At 39.9% G+C, this 19,173-nt stretch overlaps 1 protein-coding gene and 2 long non-coding RNA genes across 6 annotated transcripts in view; 1 reads left to right on the top strand and 2 right to left on the bottom strand.

The window, feature by feature from the left end:
- Positions 1 to 627: 627 nt before the first annotated feature.
- Positions 628 to 2,026, bottom strand: LOC130171714 (uncharacterized). 2 transcript variants are annotated; one of them, XR_008828193.1, is made up of 3 exons: positions 1,959 to 2,026; positions 1,575 to 1,627; positions 628 to 1,404 (listed from the first exon to the last, which is right to left on the bottom strand). It is a non-coding gene; the product is annotated as an uncharacterized LOC130171714 (long non-coding RNA). The 2 variants fall into 2 exon arrangements; XR_008828192.1 differs by having other exon boundaries at positions 628 to 1,627.
- On the top strand, positions 1,384 to 8,391 carry LOC130171713 (uncharacterized). Of its 2 annotated transcripts, none has more exons than XR_008828191.1 (3): positions 1,384 to 1,474; positions 1,600 to 1,683; positions 7,780 to 8,391. It is a non-coding gene; the product is annotated as an uncharacterized LOC130171713 (long non-coding RNA). The 2 variants fall into 2 exon arrangements; XR_008828190.1 differs by lacking the exon at positions 7,780 to 8,391 and adding an exon at positions 1,993 to 2,078.
- A 90-nt stretch (positions 8,392 to 8,481) lies between these two features.
- Positions 8,482 to 19,173, bottom strand: part of cep76 (centrosomal protein 76) — a 32,313-nt gene continuing 21,621 nt past the window's right edge. Inside the window, exon 13 of one of the 2 annotated variants that reach the window (XM_056381742.1) lies at positions 8,482 to 9,328. In XM_056381742.1, coding sequence (XP_056237717.1) covers positions 9,268 to 9,328 — 61 coding nt within the window. In that variant the 3' untranslated portion in view covers positions 8,482 to 9,267. Of the gene's footprint in view, positions 11,817 to 19,173 lie in introns of both variants that reach the window. The other variant, XM_056381743.1, reaches the window with a different exon arrangement.

The raw sequence follows: 19,173 nt of genomic DNA on the forward strand, positions 1-19,173 counted from the left end.
CTGCCTGTGTGTTGCAGTCATGTTAGGTCTCTGGATCTTAACAATAGAGAGACAGAACGCATACAGTATGTTCCAGTTGAGCTGTCAGTGCTGGAGTGTGAACTGCTAATGCAAGACAAACCTTTCTTTTTGCTGCTCCTTCACATTAAAAGCATTTCATTGTCAAAAAACTGGATTGCTATTACTGTGAAGCAGCCATAAGGGAATCCGCCAGCACTGACACTTTCAAATCTACTTGACTTATAACAAATGGAAGATGAATACTCCTACACAGTGAACAGCAGCAGTCACTGCCCTTCATGTACCCACACACACACACACACACACACACACACACACACACACACACACGCACGCTGGGCTCCTTTCCCTCTCTAATTGAAGAACCATGTCAAGCTGCTCTCAGAGGTTGTTCGAGGCCTGAACTCTCTGCTCTCTGTAGAATGTGAGACAGACACACAGACAGACACGGGGATACGCATCAGGTCAACAGACATAAAAACCCACTTTCGTCTACATTTGATGTTCAATGATGAAATCAAATTCTAAGTGGACATTTGTGTAAACTAACAAAATATCTATCATTCCTAGAGATGCCCCTTAAATGAGGATATCAAAGTCCTCTCATGAAGTTAAGTGAGTTTTATTCATATAGCTCACAAATATCACAAATCAGACATTTGCCTCAAGGAGGTTTACAGCATAACACTCAAGCTGTGTCCCAATTCAGGGACCACATCCTTCGGAGGACGTGGTTAACGAAGGTGAGGCGCTTTGTAGCCGTCGTTGGCTGCGGGCCAAACCGAAAGTAGACAGTCTGGTCTACAGAGGATTTACGCTGTGCGTCACCAGTAGGTACCGTTGCATCACGAAGCGCGTCTCCTGTCATCTGGGAACCTTGACAACATGTAGCTTTTTTTTCACAAAAACCTGAGCTTTTAAGGCCTGTGGTTTAACAGTTGTACAATTAGCCGTTGAACTGAGCTGAAACCCAGTACTTACATTTGATGGTGTAATCCTCAGGCTCTCTGTCAGTGGTGTTTGCTTTCGTTACCACTGCATCGAAGGAGCCATTGAAATGGACAGTGTAGTCGTGCTGTGACGCAATCGGCCTTCAAAAACAGCTTCCCAAGGATCCAGCCGCTGAATTTGGCTTCTGTCTCCTTAGTCCCCGGATTTGCGTAAGTACACACAGTATATGTTGCACAGAATGGACCAAAATATCAGGATGGCAAATTTATAGACATATTGTAGACATGTATGAAGACTACAGATCCAAGAAGACATGGAGCAGCTTCCAGGTGCTGCCAAACAGAGCCGCCCGACCCGCTCTCCACCACACGGACCTGGGAAGAGGACAGACAGTGGAGTCTAGCACACCATGCACACAGAAGGGAGAAGACACTATGAGAAACCTCACACACAAGGGAGAGAGAGAGAGAGAGAGAGGATGAAGATCCAGAGATAAAACTCAGTTAATGACTCAAACACACAATCACCCTTCATGTTTTGTTTTGTTTTGGGTTTTTTTTGGTGATTGTTTCTGATACTGAAAAACTACATACTATAAATACCGTTTTTACAATTTATCCTCCCAAGATCACACCACTGGTCCCCATCTCCACAGCTGTCCCACCGCAACCCGTTTACACCATCCAAAGGAATAGGAAGAAATCATAAAAGGTAACATGATATACTGAACATGCATGTGCACACTCTTCTAACTACACACAGTCAATGCACAAATGCACCCACAAGAATCTATCCTTATGTTATGTGATTGTTGTTCATTTACATATTTGGCAAGTTACAGACACGTTGATACTGAACATATCAGTTAAATGTTCACACACACATTTGTTTTCTACTATAATATCCACTCGTAGTGATGCTGGCGTTGTTCAACTTTTTATGTTTAGGCTGATTTAAACAGAACTATGATCTTTCCCTGACCTTACCCAAAATGCATCTGTTGCCTAAACCCAACCACAGACAGGACTATGGATAGGAACCTTGGTCTCTGCTGTGACACCCATTCACTCTGTACACCTGCCGTCCACCCGAAGCCCCTCCTGATGCCTTCACTGCTGTTAGTAAATGCAGCTCTTGCGTTGTCACTGAACATTATCCATCCATCGGTTTCGCTGCCACCACAATGTAATTAGGAAAACTAGTTTAGTTTTAGATGAGCATCATTTGTAGGAGGCAGGGTTGTTTGCATGCATTCATAAATCCATGGTGTCTGCACAAATACACCCAGTGAAGTGGCTCAATGCGAATACACACATGCATAAAAACACATAAAATTTAATTTGTACATGTAAACCCAAAAGAATCTGCACACGCGTTGTTTATTCCAACCCACTAAACATGATGCGTACGTATATTTTTGACACATCTACTCAGGTACATGAATGCGTATACGCTCACCTAAAAGCTTTTTTCTCTTCTCTCTGGATTTAAATTCACACTTTTCTAAATCTCGCTGTGTTTTCTCTCTTTGCCTGCTCTAACATTTGCTCAGCTCTCAGTCCTCATGCTTCTGCTCTCCTCTCTCCACAGCTCAGCCCCGCACTGTTGACATATTTTAGCTATATATCTTGCATTTCTTAAATTGCATTTGAATGTGCTGATAAATTTAACACTAAGCGCTTTGCTCTGCTTTCAGTTTTACACCTCCTCCTCCTCTTGCACTTCAGCTGAAAAGAGAATCTGCTGAACAATAGAGAGAGAAGAGTAACACTCAGAAACAAACATCTGAGGTGGAATCATATCATTTAATCATTTTATAATAGTAATAATTCTGTAAATCTACCTTGCCCTGAACTGGATGACGCTTATGTCTCTTTTTTTCCTTTTTTTTTATCAGCATTGTTTTATTTAAATGCACATTTAGATTCAAGGTGATTTTTGCAGAGGGTTGTATCGCCTCATGAATCACTCTCTGTCTCTAGTCTTTCAGAGTAAAGAAAACAACATTCCTTTGTGCTAGTACTGTGTAATGAACCCAAATGTTTTTGCTGGTGGCTGAACCCACTGAGAGAAAAGAGATGAATAAAAGATGAAGAAACAATAGTGCAAAGAAAAAAGAAAAAAAAACAAACTTTGAACACACCAAAAGTTTGCATTAAACAGACATGAAAAATTCTGTTGTTTATTCTAAGAAATGGGCGTCTCTTTTCATCACGGCTTTGATCAGAGTGACACAAACGGATCCAGAGAGGGAAAAGAAGAGAAAAAAAGAACTCGTCTCGCTCCTGATTGACAGCTTTAATTAACAAAAGCAGAGTGGGCTCTGTGCATTTCCTCTCACAGCCTCTGGGGGCCGAGCCGTGATAACAGGGAAACGCCAGAAAACAATACCTGACTTTTCAAACAAATTACCTATTCTCCTAGCGGTTGCATTCGTGTATGTAGGATTTTTTAATGAGGATTTTCAATTTGTTGAGATACATCAAACTGGAATTCAGCTTGATTGTGCGGAGGTGCTACCTAAAATATTCCCTTAAGGAAATTAGTGAGATACCATATGTTTCACTTGGTAAGAGGTTCACAGTTATACTGTGTTGTCTATATGGGAAATTTTCACCTTCAATACACACGTGATATGATAACAACAAGTTGACAATTAATTCCCTCATTCTGTAGAATAAATGGAGAATATATCAGCATCTCTATTTGAATAATTGTATCCAACAAATAAGATATAAATAATGAAGAAGAAAGCATTTTCCTGCTGAGCTTTCATCCATAAAAACCTCGGAGACTGTGATTATCATGACATGGAACATAAATATGAAGGGAGGAGTTTACATTCTACAATTTAAAAAGAAAACGTACACATAGTCTTTTTAGATTCAAAATAATAAAAAATAAGTAAAATCTTTACCATCTTGAAGCAAACAAAATAACTACATTGATAAAGGTGATCCAGTATTTCTCCCCAAGAATTTCATTGACTTGAAAACAGCATTAAACCGGATGCAACAGTTAACTTAATAAATGAAACAGGAAAACTGCAAATGAAAAATATTTAGACGTTCTTTTCAGTGTGTGAGGGGTGGGTGGGAGTTTCTGCTGCTCTCCTGTCTCCTCAGCCGTTGAAAATAATTCTGTAATGTCTCCTTTAGGTCTGGAGAAGCTTCCTAATGTCTGAAAAAAGCCCCCTGCTGATGTCATGAGAGGGTATTTTGACGTGGGCCTTAGACATTTATAATAGGGCGTGTGAGTGGCTACAAACTGGAAGTGTGGAGTTTAAAATTAGCATTTACCAGGAAAGAAGGGTCTCATGAAGGAAGCTACTGATTTGCCTGATGGGATATGTAGGCTCAAGTGTTTTCGGGGAAGATTTCTCGGCTTCTGCTGCTTCAGTTTTGACCATTAGTTTTTAATCTGATTCCCATGAATCCTCCAACTTCTATGGAAGTGGATGAATCCCTTTAACGTGAAGCACTATGTACTTGTGATCCCTGCTCTTATGTTTTGGCACAGTCTGACAGGAATTGTGAGCAAAATGTAAAAATATGCTGTATTTAACAAAACTTTCACAAAATTTTTGCATGACAGAAATATATGATTTACTTCCTCATCCCTTTGATCTTGGGACCCAGCAGATTTATCCCAACACAGTTTGGGAATTTCTAAAATCCTGTCCATGGCCGTAATTATTCATTTAAAGATCTGTTCCACACTTGTTTTCAGACATATAAAAAGGCGTAATTATTACAACTGCCAGAGGTTACCTAACAACTAAACATAACTATGGGAAATAATCGGCTGCTTGCATGGAGGACAGTCTCTGTTTCTCCCCTACATTTTATGGTTACATGGAATAAGAAAAGTCTTTTATTTCAAACAAATCACATTCATCATGATTGCAGCCTCACTGGTTTAACTATATTAATATTATTATATGTGAGGAGCTACAGGGGTTGATCAGACGGTTTTGAAATGCTGAATATAGAGCAGCTTTTCTGTCAGCAGACGTCACATCGCCGGCACACTCTGTGAGAGCATTAGCACAGAAACAGCAGGGAATCATTAGAACAAAGACTAAAAGAAACAATACTACAGGTGTTGTATTATGCCTTTGCTCTCCTTACACAACCATTGAAACACAGTTCCTATCTAAACACTAAGTAACTTGGCGATTATGGTGGAGAGCGGCAGAAATAACAGGCAATAGCATGATGAAATATAGTGACAATTGACTGCCTATTACTGTACGTAGTTATAGTGCAGTTATTCCTGCATCTGAATCATTATGTGCAGTGCGGGGAGGTGGGTAACAGTCACTGATTATGGTGTACAGGAGCAGAAATGGCAAGCAGGCATTAGCACACACCGACATTAGCGTTGTCCCAGACAGCCTGTTAGTTGAAGTGGATTTTAATTAGCTATTTTCCAGTTAGTAAATGGGGGAATTATCAATGGCCTCAAAACAAGACAGAAACTGGGCATGCAACCTCCCCACACAGCACAAAAACACGCACTCGCAGCCGTTAAAATGCTCCCATGTATTCACTGCCTCACACACATACAAAGACTATCAAGCACAAACATACAGGCATATTATATTAGCGTTATACATGCTTTTATAAATGCGAGACTGCTCTCAATTTCAGTCCATTCAGCTTGTGATGCGGCGTCCTGCTTCTATTCCTCCTTTATGGACGTGTTCAGAGCCGTCATGGCCCAGTTCCATCTAGTTTTTTGTCTGTTTTGTTTTGTTTTGTTCCCTGCACTTCCCTGCGCTGTATTAACAACAGCTACGTGTTTTGCAGAGAAGATTTTGCAGCATTCATGAATGTGTTAGTCCTGTGTGGCTGTAAAACACAGGTCTACTCATCAGGTCTGCACACAGTGGTTTAATGCTGCGTGAGTTCAAAGGAGAAATGTAGCCACAGAGCAGAAAGTCCTGAGGCTTTGTCAAACACCGTTGAGGAGACGTATTAATAGTTTGAATGAATTGAAGCTGAGCAAACATCTGAAGCTTTTCCAAAATGAATAACAATTAGGTGACTTGAAAAAAAAAAAAAAAAAAGGTCCACTCCAAGCGGTGTGTAGGAGAGACATCTGTTCCTGCGAGTTAGCTGAGGTGAACTGAGAATAGACTCAACTCTGTGATGCAACAACGGAGCCGTCGACATTCTTGTTTCACAACTTTCCCGGGGCCTCGCTGTGTCAACAGGGCTGTTTCTGCACTCATCGCCATGGAGCTGAAGTCACGACAAAACAGGAACACCTCCAGATAAGACATGCGCACACAGATGATCAATGACGCCCCAGGAAACAGGCCTGAACTCTCAGACATAGGGTACCATGCGAGTCCGAGGCCCTTTGCTCCATATCATCCCCTGTCTCTCTCTCTCTCTCTCTCTCTCTCTCTCTCTCTCTCACTTTCTCTATCAGAACTAAGATAAAAAAAATTACTTAAAAAGAAACAAGTGATGAACCTGCTGGGACACACTCGTTATTCAGTGCTTTTAACTTCAAAAGTCACTATTGGACATTGAACAAGTCCCAGCCAGGTTCATCACTTTTTAGTGTCCCCTGGAAACACTTGCGTTGTTGGAAACGCTCGCGTTGTGTTGTGTGAATTTGCAGCGCATGTTTTGCCAAATTGTGTTTTCTTCAGTTGCAGTGCGTTGAGCTCTCAGGGCCACCGTACCTCACAGGTGGTAGGACCCTCCACATCAAGGAGGAGGGTGTAGATAAACAGTTACCGTCTGCCCCGCACTCTCTCCACCAGGAAACAGCCATCGCTATGGTTACGGATAGACGACTCGGTCGCTCAGACATTGTCTTTTTGAAGTGTAAGCTGTATGTGAGGCTGCAAATCAGATCACTTGAAGGACAAAGGGATATTTTCCGTTGTTTCTAAATGTTTACTTTACATACATTACACCAGGACCACAGCTACCAGAGGACAATGGGATCATGGGAGAATTTGGGGGTTTTAGCAACCGGAGGGGGAATTCATTCTACAATTGTGGGGTTGGGAAGGTGGTGGAGCGCCTCAGAGTCAATATCTCAGTATCTTTAAACTCCTGTCTACAGCCCTGCTACACCTTTATCAGCCTGAGTAAAATAATGTTTAAAGCTGCTATAATCAATTTTCTTTCATATAACAAGCTGCTAAAAAAAAACAGTAGTTTGACAAAAAATACATTACCTAAATGTTAACTTGTGTAACCTCACCACATGTTCACAGATTCTTTAACAAATATAAATCTTTTGGAATTTATTTTACAGGTTTACAAAGTCTTATTTACAACTGCAGACTGAACATCACTTTACAAGATCAGAATGTTACTGACCCTAATTTGTGTCCATAGATTTGTCCTTTAACCGTAAGTAGAACATTTAGCGGCCTATATGAGCCCTGTGCCCTTGGACACAATCTAAGTCTTAATCTACATATTTTAAAAGTTCGAAGCTCTGATCTTTTTGAATTAAATAGTAATTTCCTGCATAAATTAGTCCTCTCCCTCGTGAACAGATGCCATGTAAACATTCCCCCATCTTTCCCAAGTTGTAACAGCCTTGAAAAAGTCATGCGCGGAGTCATGGTGAATTCTGATTGACTGTGACATCTCTGTGATTTAAATGGAAGACCTGTGTACCTCCGAAGTTTACCAACATCAAATATAAAACAAAACAAAACCTCCTCGTTCCAGCGAGACCGCTTCCCTGTTAAATATTTCAAAAACCTTCCCCCTTTTCCTCTTGCCGGCAATCAGGAAACAATCTTTCCTTGTCTCTCCCCGGCATCTTCAGGGACTCTGGGTACAGAGTGTGAGAGAAGACGTCTGAATTCAAGATGACTGCTCCAGATCCGATGGCGGATGGGTGTAGCGTGTGGAGGGCGGATTAATTGGAGATGTGGCTGGTTTCTCCTGCGGAGGGAGAACAGGAATACGTGTGGCTCCCAGTGGCTCGGCGCATCGCATAACCAGTGACCTAGAAAAGGAACACTTATCACTCCCTGGAGCGGACAGCAGAGGAGCGTCACCGCTAACAAACGCACGTAGCCCAAGTCTGCTGCTGAGCAGAGAAAACAGAGGCATTGTGGGTAAGCTGGGCGAGCAGGATGTGAATGTGAGCCCAATGAACTGAAGATGGCAAGAGTTGCAGTGAGTTATTTGTTTCAAATAAAAGGATGTCGACAAAGATCTGATACAATTTATGACCATGTGATCTGGACATTCAAGGACACAACCTTCTAGGTTTAGTTGTTCATTCATTTATATATTTGAGTTAATAATTACCGTGTAAATGTGGTTACTGATTTACACATATATGTTATTTGTATGTTTAGCGACATGTGACTTAGGAACAGGAAGTGTCGTTGTTGTTGGGAAGCGGACGAAATGTGTAGAGAAGTAAAAACTGCTGCTTGAAAAGTGAATCCGTCTCCATCCAGCTGTTTGTTTTAAGTGATCCAAAGCACCACATATCAAACCCTCACGTCATAGTACAATTTAATTTAATAAACACAACACTCAGCTGAAAAATACACTCAGTTCATTGTCACTAGCATTTATTAGCACAATAACCATTTAACAAATGGTTTATAATACAATATAATGTAGTTGTAAGCAGATATAAGAATTATTAATCACCAGTTTCTACAATCATCAACAGATATGACTTATCATATGAAGGCATATTTTATTACAACGTGTATTTATTTCCTACACTAAATGCTTAGACAAATCTTGACAAATATCTTTTTCATCTCTCTCACTCCTTCTTTATGTTCTTGCCTCATTTTCACTGGGCTCCAAAAATAACACTGAAAATACATGCAAACAGAAATAAGATGATGATCTGTGTAACTGTCAATTTCACCAGAACATTTCTGCCCTAAAATGGTTTAAAAACATTACATTAGAAGCTTCTGATTTCCATTTTAAGGCTATTCACGAGTTCAGGTACCTGTGTGAAATGTGAACATTTTCCTTGACCTTCCCACACTCGGTGCTTTATAATGAGGCGAATCAGACACAGACAGAGAGAGACTCCCATTAGCGGGTGGGGGGAAAGGACTCCTGCATATCTTCCATCAATTAGTGCTGCAGCCAGACCAGAGCAGGGCTGCTGATTACTGAAGGAGCTGCAGCCAGCCAGCAAGCTATAGCCAGCAAGCTATAGCCAGTCAGCCAGTCGTTCCCCTCAGTTGATACGGCAGCTTGGTTACTGGATGACTCGGATTCAACGGGGTTCAGACGGGGCAAGAAAAAGCCAGTCCCAGAATCTGTGCCCTCACACACAGGATGTGATTTTGCAAATCTTCATCCTGTGGTTTAGAAAAGTGGCTCCCAACCTTAGATAAACGTGGGTTTTCATGAAACAGTTAACAAGATAATAAAAGAAGAAAAAAGATTTATGTTTATCAAAATCTGAATTATTTAATGCTCCACTAGTTGTTGCTTTTATACCTCACAATTACTGGGAAATGTCACATTTCCAGGCTTCTAAAAATGAAACATAAAAAGAAATGCACTTTGGTTGACCAGACTATAATGCATTGACATATTCAAGCAGTGACAATAGGTCACAAGCCAAAAAGATGAAGAAGATTCCCCAAATAATCTACTCAAATACTTAAGATAATACGGCTCATATCAAATGAAAAAGAAATGCACAGTAGCAAATATTACAGTTTCTTAATCTTAGTGATAACGGTGCATATGGGTTTAGCTGTATTTCATGGGCTCAAATTTGGCTATATTGTGTCCTCTCTCCCTTTTCAAAGAAAGCCTCTCCCCATCCTTTCATTTGTCTCCCCATTGACGTGCATCACAGCCTTCACATTAATCACCAGTCTGTCGCTCCTTTCTCTCCTCCTCCTGCTCTCAATTTATTCACATTCCTCTCTTTCCTCTTCCTTTACCGTGAATCACGCCTAATTAGGCGCTCTCCAGATCTGATTTTCATAAAAGGCTCGAGGGAAGGGGGGATTTGGTTATGACAATTATTTTTCATATATGGAACAGGGACAAAGTATAAATGGTTATTAGTATTCAGCGCCTTAAAGAAAAATCACTGAAAGATCCTGCTTTGATTCTGATGTTACAAAGAGACGCTGCTGTTTTTGAATATGTGGGACAATGTCGAGGCCTGGCAGAGAACAGGCGTGACCATGGGATTGTACAGTTGAATGTATAATTTGGAAAATTGAACATAAGGTTTAATAAGAAAATAAGCATGTGAAATACTGTGTTTATGTATTCTGGAAAATATGAAAATATGACATTTCAATCACAGAAATTATTACAGTTATGATATGTTACAGTACAATTAAACAGTAGCAGAGATGCTGTTGTTTTTCCATGTAGAACTGATTAAGTCTCTTCTATATTGCTCTACTGCAATAGGCTTCCTTTGTTATAATTAGTGGCTACCATGGTAGCAAATGCAGCACTCTGATGTGAATCCATATTAACAACAATAAGAAACAAAGACAGTAAAAATAAACGAAGGCAGGAATTAAAAGATGCTCCAGTCTAAATTTAAAAAGTCGAAAAGGTGAAAAACTTCGTCATCAGCACATATTGTACATGCACACAGAAAGACAAGCACATGGTCACACACACACGCACACACACGCACACACACACACACACACACACACACACACACACACACACATTTTCCAGCTTTTCAGTATTGAATAAATGAGTTTTTACATTATTCAGAATGTATGTGCCTATCGTCCCATTAAGAGCAGCAGCACCTAACAGCCTCAGGGTGGATGCAGGGGGTGAAGAAACATTGGTTTAGGTGGGGAATATCCGATGATGTCCCCTGTTATATTAACCACACACACACACACACACATATTCATGTACACTGATGATCTGCCATATTGAGTGCACTCTATTGTTTACAGCCCCCTGGACAGGGTCTCCAGATGGCAGGGTGCCTATTACTGCGGCCCCTACTGTGAGGGCCCCACTGTGTTTGTGCGTGTGTTTATCTGTGAGTGTGTGTAGATGCAAATACAGAGAGAGGGACAGAGAGATTTTCACCCCCATATTTGTGTGCATTTCTATATATGCGTATGTCTGCAGGGCAGGCCGTGTGTGTAGGTGTGTGTGTGTGTGTGTGTGTGGGATAAAGGTGAGCCAAAGGCAACATACAGTGAGACACCAGTGTGGCATTCCTTCAAAGGCCTCATCAGAGCCTTTTCCCCCTACAAAGGAGAGTGGAGTGTGTGTTCCTCCGGGGGATTAGCTCGGCCTCGGTCATTAGGCCTCAGCCAAATACCCCTGAGGAGACGCTGGCTGGATCTATAGCATGAAACACATACAACACTCACACAGCTGTATGCTGGGCCCAGCTCATGAATATCATTACATAGTAATGGAAGATAACTACCCAGGGATGAAGCTCGGCATCACACAATATGTTTTACTGTGCAGTCATGAAGGGAGACAGAGTCTGTGGACATGAAGTAAAAGTCTGTAATTCTAAAGATTCCTGCCTTTTTGAGTTGAGTGAAATGTTTTGAGTCACTGCTGTAATAATGTGTTAATTTTTCATGTTAGGTTTGTTTCAACGGGGCACTTTGATTCTTTGTCTTTTATGAAAAATGGAAAATAAATTTAAAAGAAAAAGAGACAAGTTAAATAAAACAAAAATTTAAAAGAGACACAGAAGAGAAGAGAAGATGTTTTTCATCTCTGTCAGTTCTCATTGACAGCGATCCTCCACCTCTGACCTTTCTCACTGACTGTTCAACATTACAACACATTGATCAGCAGAAGAAGAACCAGGCATCAATGCTGCGATCAATCTTCACAGGTCACCTGGGAACAAACAGATTGCATCTAACAGCATTACGGCAAATTGGATTGAAAAGACTGGCGGACTGATGATTTATTACCATTATCAATATCAATTAATTATATAAAGGGAATCGTTTGAGTAAAGGAAAAGGTAAGATTTAAAAAAAAAAAAGAATGTTAGAATAAAATGAGCACGGTTTGATAAGATATACTTTTGAATGAATGAGTGAATCGTGTACAAATTTAGTAAATGAAAGCTTGGTTATAGTTTGTGTTGAGATGAAACAATCCGTTGATGAGATTATAGATTAGATAAATTGATTAGTTGATAGACGGACAATTAATTAGCAACATGCTAAAACAAAATGCTAAACATTTACCAGCCCCCTGTTCCCAGTCTTCTCAAGTGAAGACTTTTGGATATTTGACTGTTGGTCGGACAAAACAAAAGAATTTGAATATAGGTTTTGGGAAGTTGTTATTAGCATTTTAAACTGTTTTATGACATTTAATCGACTAAAATATTAAACAATTAATCCAGGAAATAAAGAGCAGATTAAACAATACAGACAATAATTGCTGTAGCCCTGGTTTGTGGGATGACCGACTGAACAGTAAAAGTTTATTTATTTGTTGTTTTGTATATCTTATTGTTTAATGTCAATCTAGATCTATTTTTCTTATCTTTTTCATATTCTGATGTCATCACACAGGAATCTATAAGAAAAATATATATTGAGGCAGGGAGGACGAGGTTACTCATGTATCTTGTCTCTGGTGTTTTACGGTTTTCTTCGCAGCCTTGACCAAATGAATGACTTCATTTGGACAATAAAGTTAAATCTGATTTGAGTGTTTGACAAAGATTCACTCCAACAGCAACACATCAGTCAGTTTGTGCTTTTCTTTCAAATGATGTAATGTTTATTCTAAAACTATTATAGCTCTTTAGGTTTTAATCCATCACAACAAATCAAAGCAGTGGAACCTGGAGGAAGACTCTGCTGTGTGCAAATGGCACAGTCCCAGAGAAGTGATAGAGACACAGATAAACACATTATCTACGGAAAATTCATGGTTCAGTCAATATTCGGTGCCATCATGGTGACAATCTGAACTGTAGAGACAATTCATTACCTGCAGGAAAGCTGACAGGACGTGCTGTGTGATGCTTCCCTTTGTACAGCACAGAGACACACTGACATTTCAACATAATGGTGCCAATAATGCATTCATCTGTTCACCGCTGATGGACCAGCAGTCAGGACTGATGTGATAGTCAGGAGTGACATGATATGCACCTCGAGCTGCTGCTGCTGCGGCGCTGATGGGAAACATTTGACTTTTAGCATTTGGATAAACAGAGGACAGAGAAAGGTAAAGGGAGACAGAATGGGTTTATAATCTTTGCTTATCAATTTTTAATGATAGAAATTTACATGGTCCTGATATTCATATAAGACTGAAAATTCTCTATTGTGAGATTATATTGACTTTATTGAGGTTCATCACACCTATCCCTATATTTCTATAGTGATTTATAGTAGTGTACTCTCTCCCCTTTCTATCATCAACCCTCTTTGCACAGCATCGCTCTCCTTCCTGTTCCCCTTTTCAGTCAGTGATAAATTATTTACTCAGAGTATGGATCTACAAGCTCTCCGTGCGGTGCAGTTGCGGAGCCACGTCGCCCAGGGGCGGAGGAAGGGGCTGGGTGAGACGGGTGGCCGGGCATTTTACAAAAGAGCGAGCAAGCAAGGCAAAAAAATGCAGCGCTCTCCAAAGGTCATCACCACCCACCGGGTCTCCTATGATATTTTCATTTCTGAGATGAAAAACACCCACTCTGCCTCGCTCAGCTCTCTGTGTACGTGCACCACCTTCAGGCCTGCCACGGTAATCCCCTAGTGGCAATACTATGTGGTAAGAATGATGAAGGGGAGAGGAAGAGGGGTGTATGTGGTGTGTGTCAAGGTGCGGTCGGCAGAGAAAGTATGAGGGGAAAAAAGGGGAGAGAGGGAGGAGAAATTAGAGGAGAAACAGGAGAAAAGGAGGGAAAGCAAGTGAGAGAAAAAAACATAAAATGCAAAAGTGAAAAAAAAGGACAAAGAGAAATGGAAACACAAAATAAGACAGGAAAGGAGAGCAAAAGATGGAGGTGAGAAGATAAAAGAAGGAAGCAAGATGGGGGAGAAAGAGGAGAAATAAGAGACTTCATTACGTGTCTCCTGCTAAAGCTAAAAAATCAGATAGGCTCTGATTGTTTTTTCTTAGATACACTGTAATCTCACTGATCTCCAAATAGTGCTGTAATTGGATTCTTCTGGGATAATCAGAAAAAAAGTCCTATTAACTGCTGTCTCTTTTTGTATCTAAACAAAAGGACAAAGAGGAGGATGAGAAATGATAACCCAACACATAGATATTTTTGTACAGGTGTGATAAGAAATCACATTATTTTTTGTAATAATTAGGCTTTAAAATATCAGATATAGAAACAGCCTCACATGCTCTGACGCTAAAGTATAGATTTGTACCTCCTGTTAGACACAGTGTATCCAACCGATCCACCGATATGCCTCTTAGAGAAGTACCACTGTTTACAGGATGATGAATTTTCCTTCACAGCATTGTTGGGTGCTCTTGCGTCTTCACTCAGAGATACATGAGTGAATTGATGCCACTCTCATGACATATACAGCGGCAAGAGAGAGTATGTGAACCCTTTGGTGTCACCTGGTTTTCTCCATTAATTGGCGATAAGATATGAACTGATCTTCATCGAAGTCACAAGTATAAACAAACATAATGTGCTTAAGCTAATAACATACAAGCAATTATAATCATTTTGTGTCTTTATTGAACACAGCCTTTAATCACTCACAGGTATAGTGAAAAAAGTAAGGGAACACTTGGTTTTAATAACTGGCACCAACAACCTAAAACCAGCTCTTCCAGTAGCTGCTTTTTCTTGCTACTTTAAGGCCACAACAAGCAGCCAGTTAGCCAACACATAATATGTTGATATAATGCACAAATATTGCACAAATCTGCACAAAAACTGTGTGTAAGTGTAAAAAGGAATAACCCTCCGAAACAAAATGTCATGTTCACACTAGCGAGCTGTTCGACCCATAGTTTCCAGACTTTGTGCTAAGCTAAGCTAACTGGCTGCTGGCTGTAGCCTTATATTTAACATATACATATGGAAATGACATTATTTTTCTCATCTAACTGTCAGTCAAAAGTTGTTTCCCAAAATGTGGAATTATTCTTTAATTTAATTACTGCCAGGAAATCTGAAGTGATTAAACAGAACCTTTAACTTTACGTGTAGAGTCTTTAGCGGATATGAAATAAGAATATTGTCACAAACTTGACCTGTTTGATAGCAAAGGTTTTTTCAGGATGGATCCATATTTCAATCCATCACCGTGTTTCTGGACTTTTACAGTTTTCTCATGATTTTTTTCTATTATCTTTTGTGGCGATCCATCTCACAGCTTAACCTCACAACAAGACCAAGTCCTTGATTTTAATGATTAAGACCACAGTTATTTGGCACAAGACATTTTTTATTACAATTGAAGGTGAGGTCCAGGAAAGTAATATAAATTAATTAAATCACATGTCATTATTTAAACTGTTCATAATCCTGTGAAAGTCTGATATTCTGGTAAAAATAAATGCATCATTAACGAAATGGGCATTGATGCTTATTACTCCTCTCTGTCAAGACAATACAGTAGTCTGTTCCAGTTCAGTCATAATCACATTTACAAGGTCTGGCCCAAGTGGTGACCCAATCCACTCCATCTGTTTGAATGTAACCTTTATTATCACAGGAGAATGTTGCTCTGTATGTATTGCTGTTAAGCCTCATGAATATTTGTTGTTATCTCTAATAAATGATAAATTCCTGTGGGTAATTTTGTTGCTGCTTAAAGAAAACGATTGATTTCTCTCTGTGTTGGTGATCAGTTAATCAGAGGTCAGTGCTTTTCCACTGACATGTGCTGTACACATAAATAAACCCCTCAGAACAAACATCTGCCATAAAAAGGTTGTTTGCATAAAAACCAAAATAGATTCCTTTTTAATTATATGACAAGATATTGTGCTTTGAACATTTCTCATATAACCCTGAAGCAATTACTGTCATTGAAGGTGTGTCAAATTAGTGTAAAAACACTAAAGCTGACTGTTAATTAATTCTTCCTTTGAAATGGCATTAAAACTCCCCTGAAAATATAAATTGCTAATTGCCATGGTAACTCTTAAAGGGATGGTGAGGAGGATATAAACCAGGCTGAGCAAAACAACTTCGCTGTAACAGGTTCATTTGAAATCTTTCATCCGTTAACATTTTGTCATTTCTTCCCTTCTGCAGTGGGGCAGGAAAGTGGAGGGAAGGCAGCTGCTACAGAGCAATTTTTAAATTTCACAATCCCAGTTTCTTTTTTAATTTCTCTTAACTTGCCTGTTCCTTCTCTTTCCATCTACTTCTACTTTTCTGTCTCTTTCTCCATCTGTCCCTTTGTTCTGCAGCCAATCCTTTTAAGGCTCCCATTAGAGTTCAGATCAACTGATGCTTTTCTGATGCCAGGGCCAATTGAAACTTCTTTCAGGGCATCTATTGATCGTCTGGGCTGGTACCATCTCTCTCTCTCTCTCTCTCTCTCTCTCTCTCTTTTTCTGTGTTTCTGTCTATGTCACTCACTCCCAGGGCCACAGACAGTGTTTCTGTCCCTGCTGGTTTGACCTTTTATTTAGACTGGCACATCTCTGGCCCTCAACCAGCACTGTCACCTGTTAGCAAGCTAGTGCCAATACTTTCCATTTAGATTCCACACACATACGTATCTCCTTTTTTCTTCTTCTAGAAAATGTAGCGCTACAGAAGTTGATGAGACTGTCATCCCATAAAAAAACAACCGTATATGTTGTTTGTACAAGCAGCTTATTATGAGCCATAGTTACATTTTATTGATAAGAAACAGCTAGCGGTCATGTGAGACAGCATGTCATTTTGGAGCAAATCCTCCAAGTGACAAATCCCTCTAATTATGACAGGAGCAAAGGAGGGAGTCAGGTGATGTAGCATGAGGAGGAGGTTGGGTTGCACACAGGGGAACGCTTTTCAGTTCCTGTTTCCAACCAACAGTCAACATTAGTTCTTTGAACAATCACGACAATCATTTTATAACCTTAACCATGAATTTATTATGTAACCATGATGACAAAGGTTGTTTAACCTTAATAATAAAAATACTATATAATAATAATACTAATATTTTAATCCAGATCTTTCCCTATCCTAACCAAGTTGTCTTTGCTCCTATACCAAACCTTTTCCACAGCACTGTCTCAGCATGAAATGGTTAGTTAGCTATATAACTGTGATTTGTAACACTTTATCAGTAGCATATCTCCGACCGCTGGAGACGTTTCTTTTGGTTGTATCAGAGGGTAGGAACAAACAACCTATTGGTTGAAGCAAGGCATTTTTCCACCTTTCACAACCCCAAATAGTGTTAGCAATTTTACCTGTCTGCCTCTATACCATTATGCTGTGAAGTTTTTGACTTGGGAAGTGAAAGCTAGCAAGATAGGCTAACTAGCTTACCTTGCTAGTTAAAAGAACATAAAAAAAACTGCTGGAAAAGGGCAACAAAGCAACAATCACTTAATAAAATGTATTTAGTTGGTTTAAAAAGAGCTACACTGTTTGTTTGCATCTGGTTTCACTTGTTAACAAACTACTCCAAGTAGCCAAATTGGACCATTTATCTATTTATTTATTTATGCTGTGATAAAAGGCTAGTAGTAGAGAAACCATTTTAATAACGTGGATAACATGTGAGGGCTTACCACAATAACAAGAAATTTGGGGTTGCTGTAAATTAGATTGAATTTTTGATTTTCAGCTCTTCATAATTACTTCTATTTACCAGAAATAAAAAAGTAATTAATTTTTAATTTCTTAGAAAATGTTTATCTTAATTTCAGCTTGAAATGGTCTTTGATTTACTCATGTTGCTCTGACTATCAGACCCCACTCAATCTTACTTTTGTCCTAGCATTTTCCTCACATTTTTATTTCTATTTCTTTCACCCTTGCCTTTCCTCTCTCATTTTCTTCCTCCTTTGCCCCATTTATTCCTCTTTCACCATTGCTTTGGCTCCCCTCTGCTGCTTCACAGCCCTCCATCCCCTCCGACCTCTCTCCCTTTCTTTTGATTGACCACCATTTCAATAGCAGTGGCCAAGGTTATTTGGCAGAGACCACAGAGCACATTTGTTTATCCCAATCTGCAACTGAAGAAGAGACTCTGCTATTCTAATGGACTCCAGAAGAGAGAGTCTTTTAAACTGGTTTAAAAAGAAGGCCAGCAGAGTCCCTCTTTCTCTCTCTCCTCTCTCCTTCTCAGCCTTTGTAGATACTGACAAAAGAGTCTCTCTGTGTTTGCCATGGGACCAGATGTACCCAGGCAGCAGGCAAGATGCTAACCCCTGGAAGTCCTTATGTTCCTCATGCTATAGGACATTAAAGATAGACTTGGCAGCTTTGCATATTGGCAGCTCCAAATTATGGTGAGAGGTGACCAAAACCTCCGATTCCACAGCAAGCATAAAGCATGTCATGATCACTAATGATGTCACTAAATTGCACTTTATTAGCTCCTGTTTTCCAATAAGGATGGGACATGATACTTTACAATAAAGTAAACTAAGAGGATAAAAGAAGCAAAGGTTGTGAGATTGATGAGACTAAACAAGACATAAAAACTAAAGGAAAAAATAGGCTGTTTACTTTCCCAAGGAACACATATAAATGTTTTCTGCTCTGAGGCTCCTCTCAGCAAGACAACATCATTTGCAGCCTTTCAAAACTGTTAAGGTCTGGTTAGTTTAGGCACAAAAAACTACTCAGTATAAGTTAGGAAAAGATTGCAATAGATTAAAAGAAACTGATGTTGACTGTCAACAGTAAACAGGAAATAACAGCAGTGTCGTTAAAGGAGCTATTGGTAAGTTTTGCTATTGCTACATAGCTAACGTTAGCATTGACAGCTGCTTGCTTCCCAGTCTAGAAGAAACATTGTGAAATCAGCATCAAACTTCATTCCTTTACTCACCAACAGCTGTCTCCAGTGGTGGAAAGCAAAACCAGTGTTAATTTTGTGTCTATCACGTCTTCTCTTCCACTGAAATTAGCATGCTAACCAGCCAGTCCCGGCCAGTGTCGTCACTTTCCGATAGCGACTCACTGTAGCCTCCGGTCTGCCCTGAAGATGTAGCGCTGCTCAGAGGACATATTATAAAGACAACTATGTCTGAAGCTCTTGTCAGGTAACAATCCCCACCACCTGCTCCT

This window comes from Seriola aureovittata, chromosome 7, assembly GCF_021018895.1.
Source record: "Seriola aureovittata isolate HTS-2021-v1 ecotype China chromosome 7, ASM2101889v1, whole genome shotgun sequence".
In the NCBI taxonomy this organism is placed as follows: Eukaryota; Metazoa; Chordata; class Actinopteri; order Carangiformes; family Carangidae; genus Seriola; species Seriola aureovittata.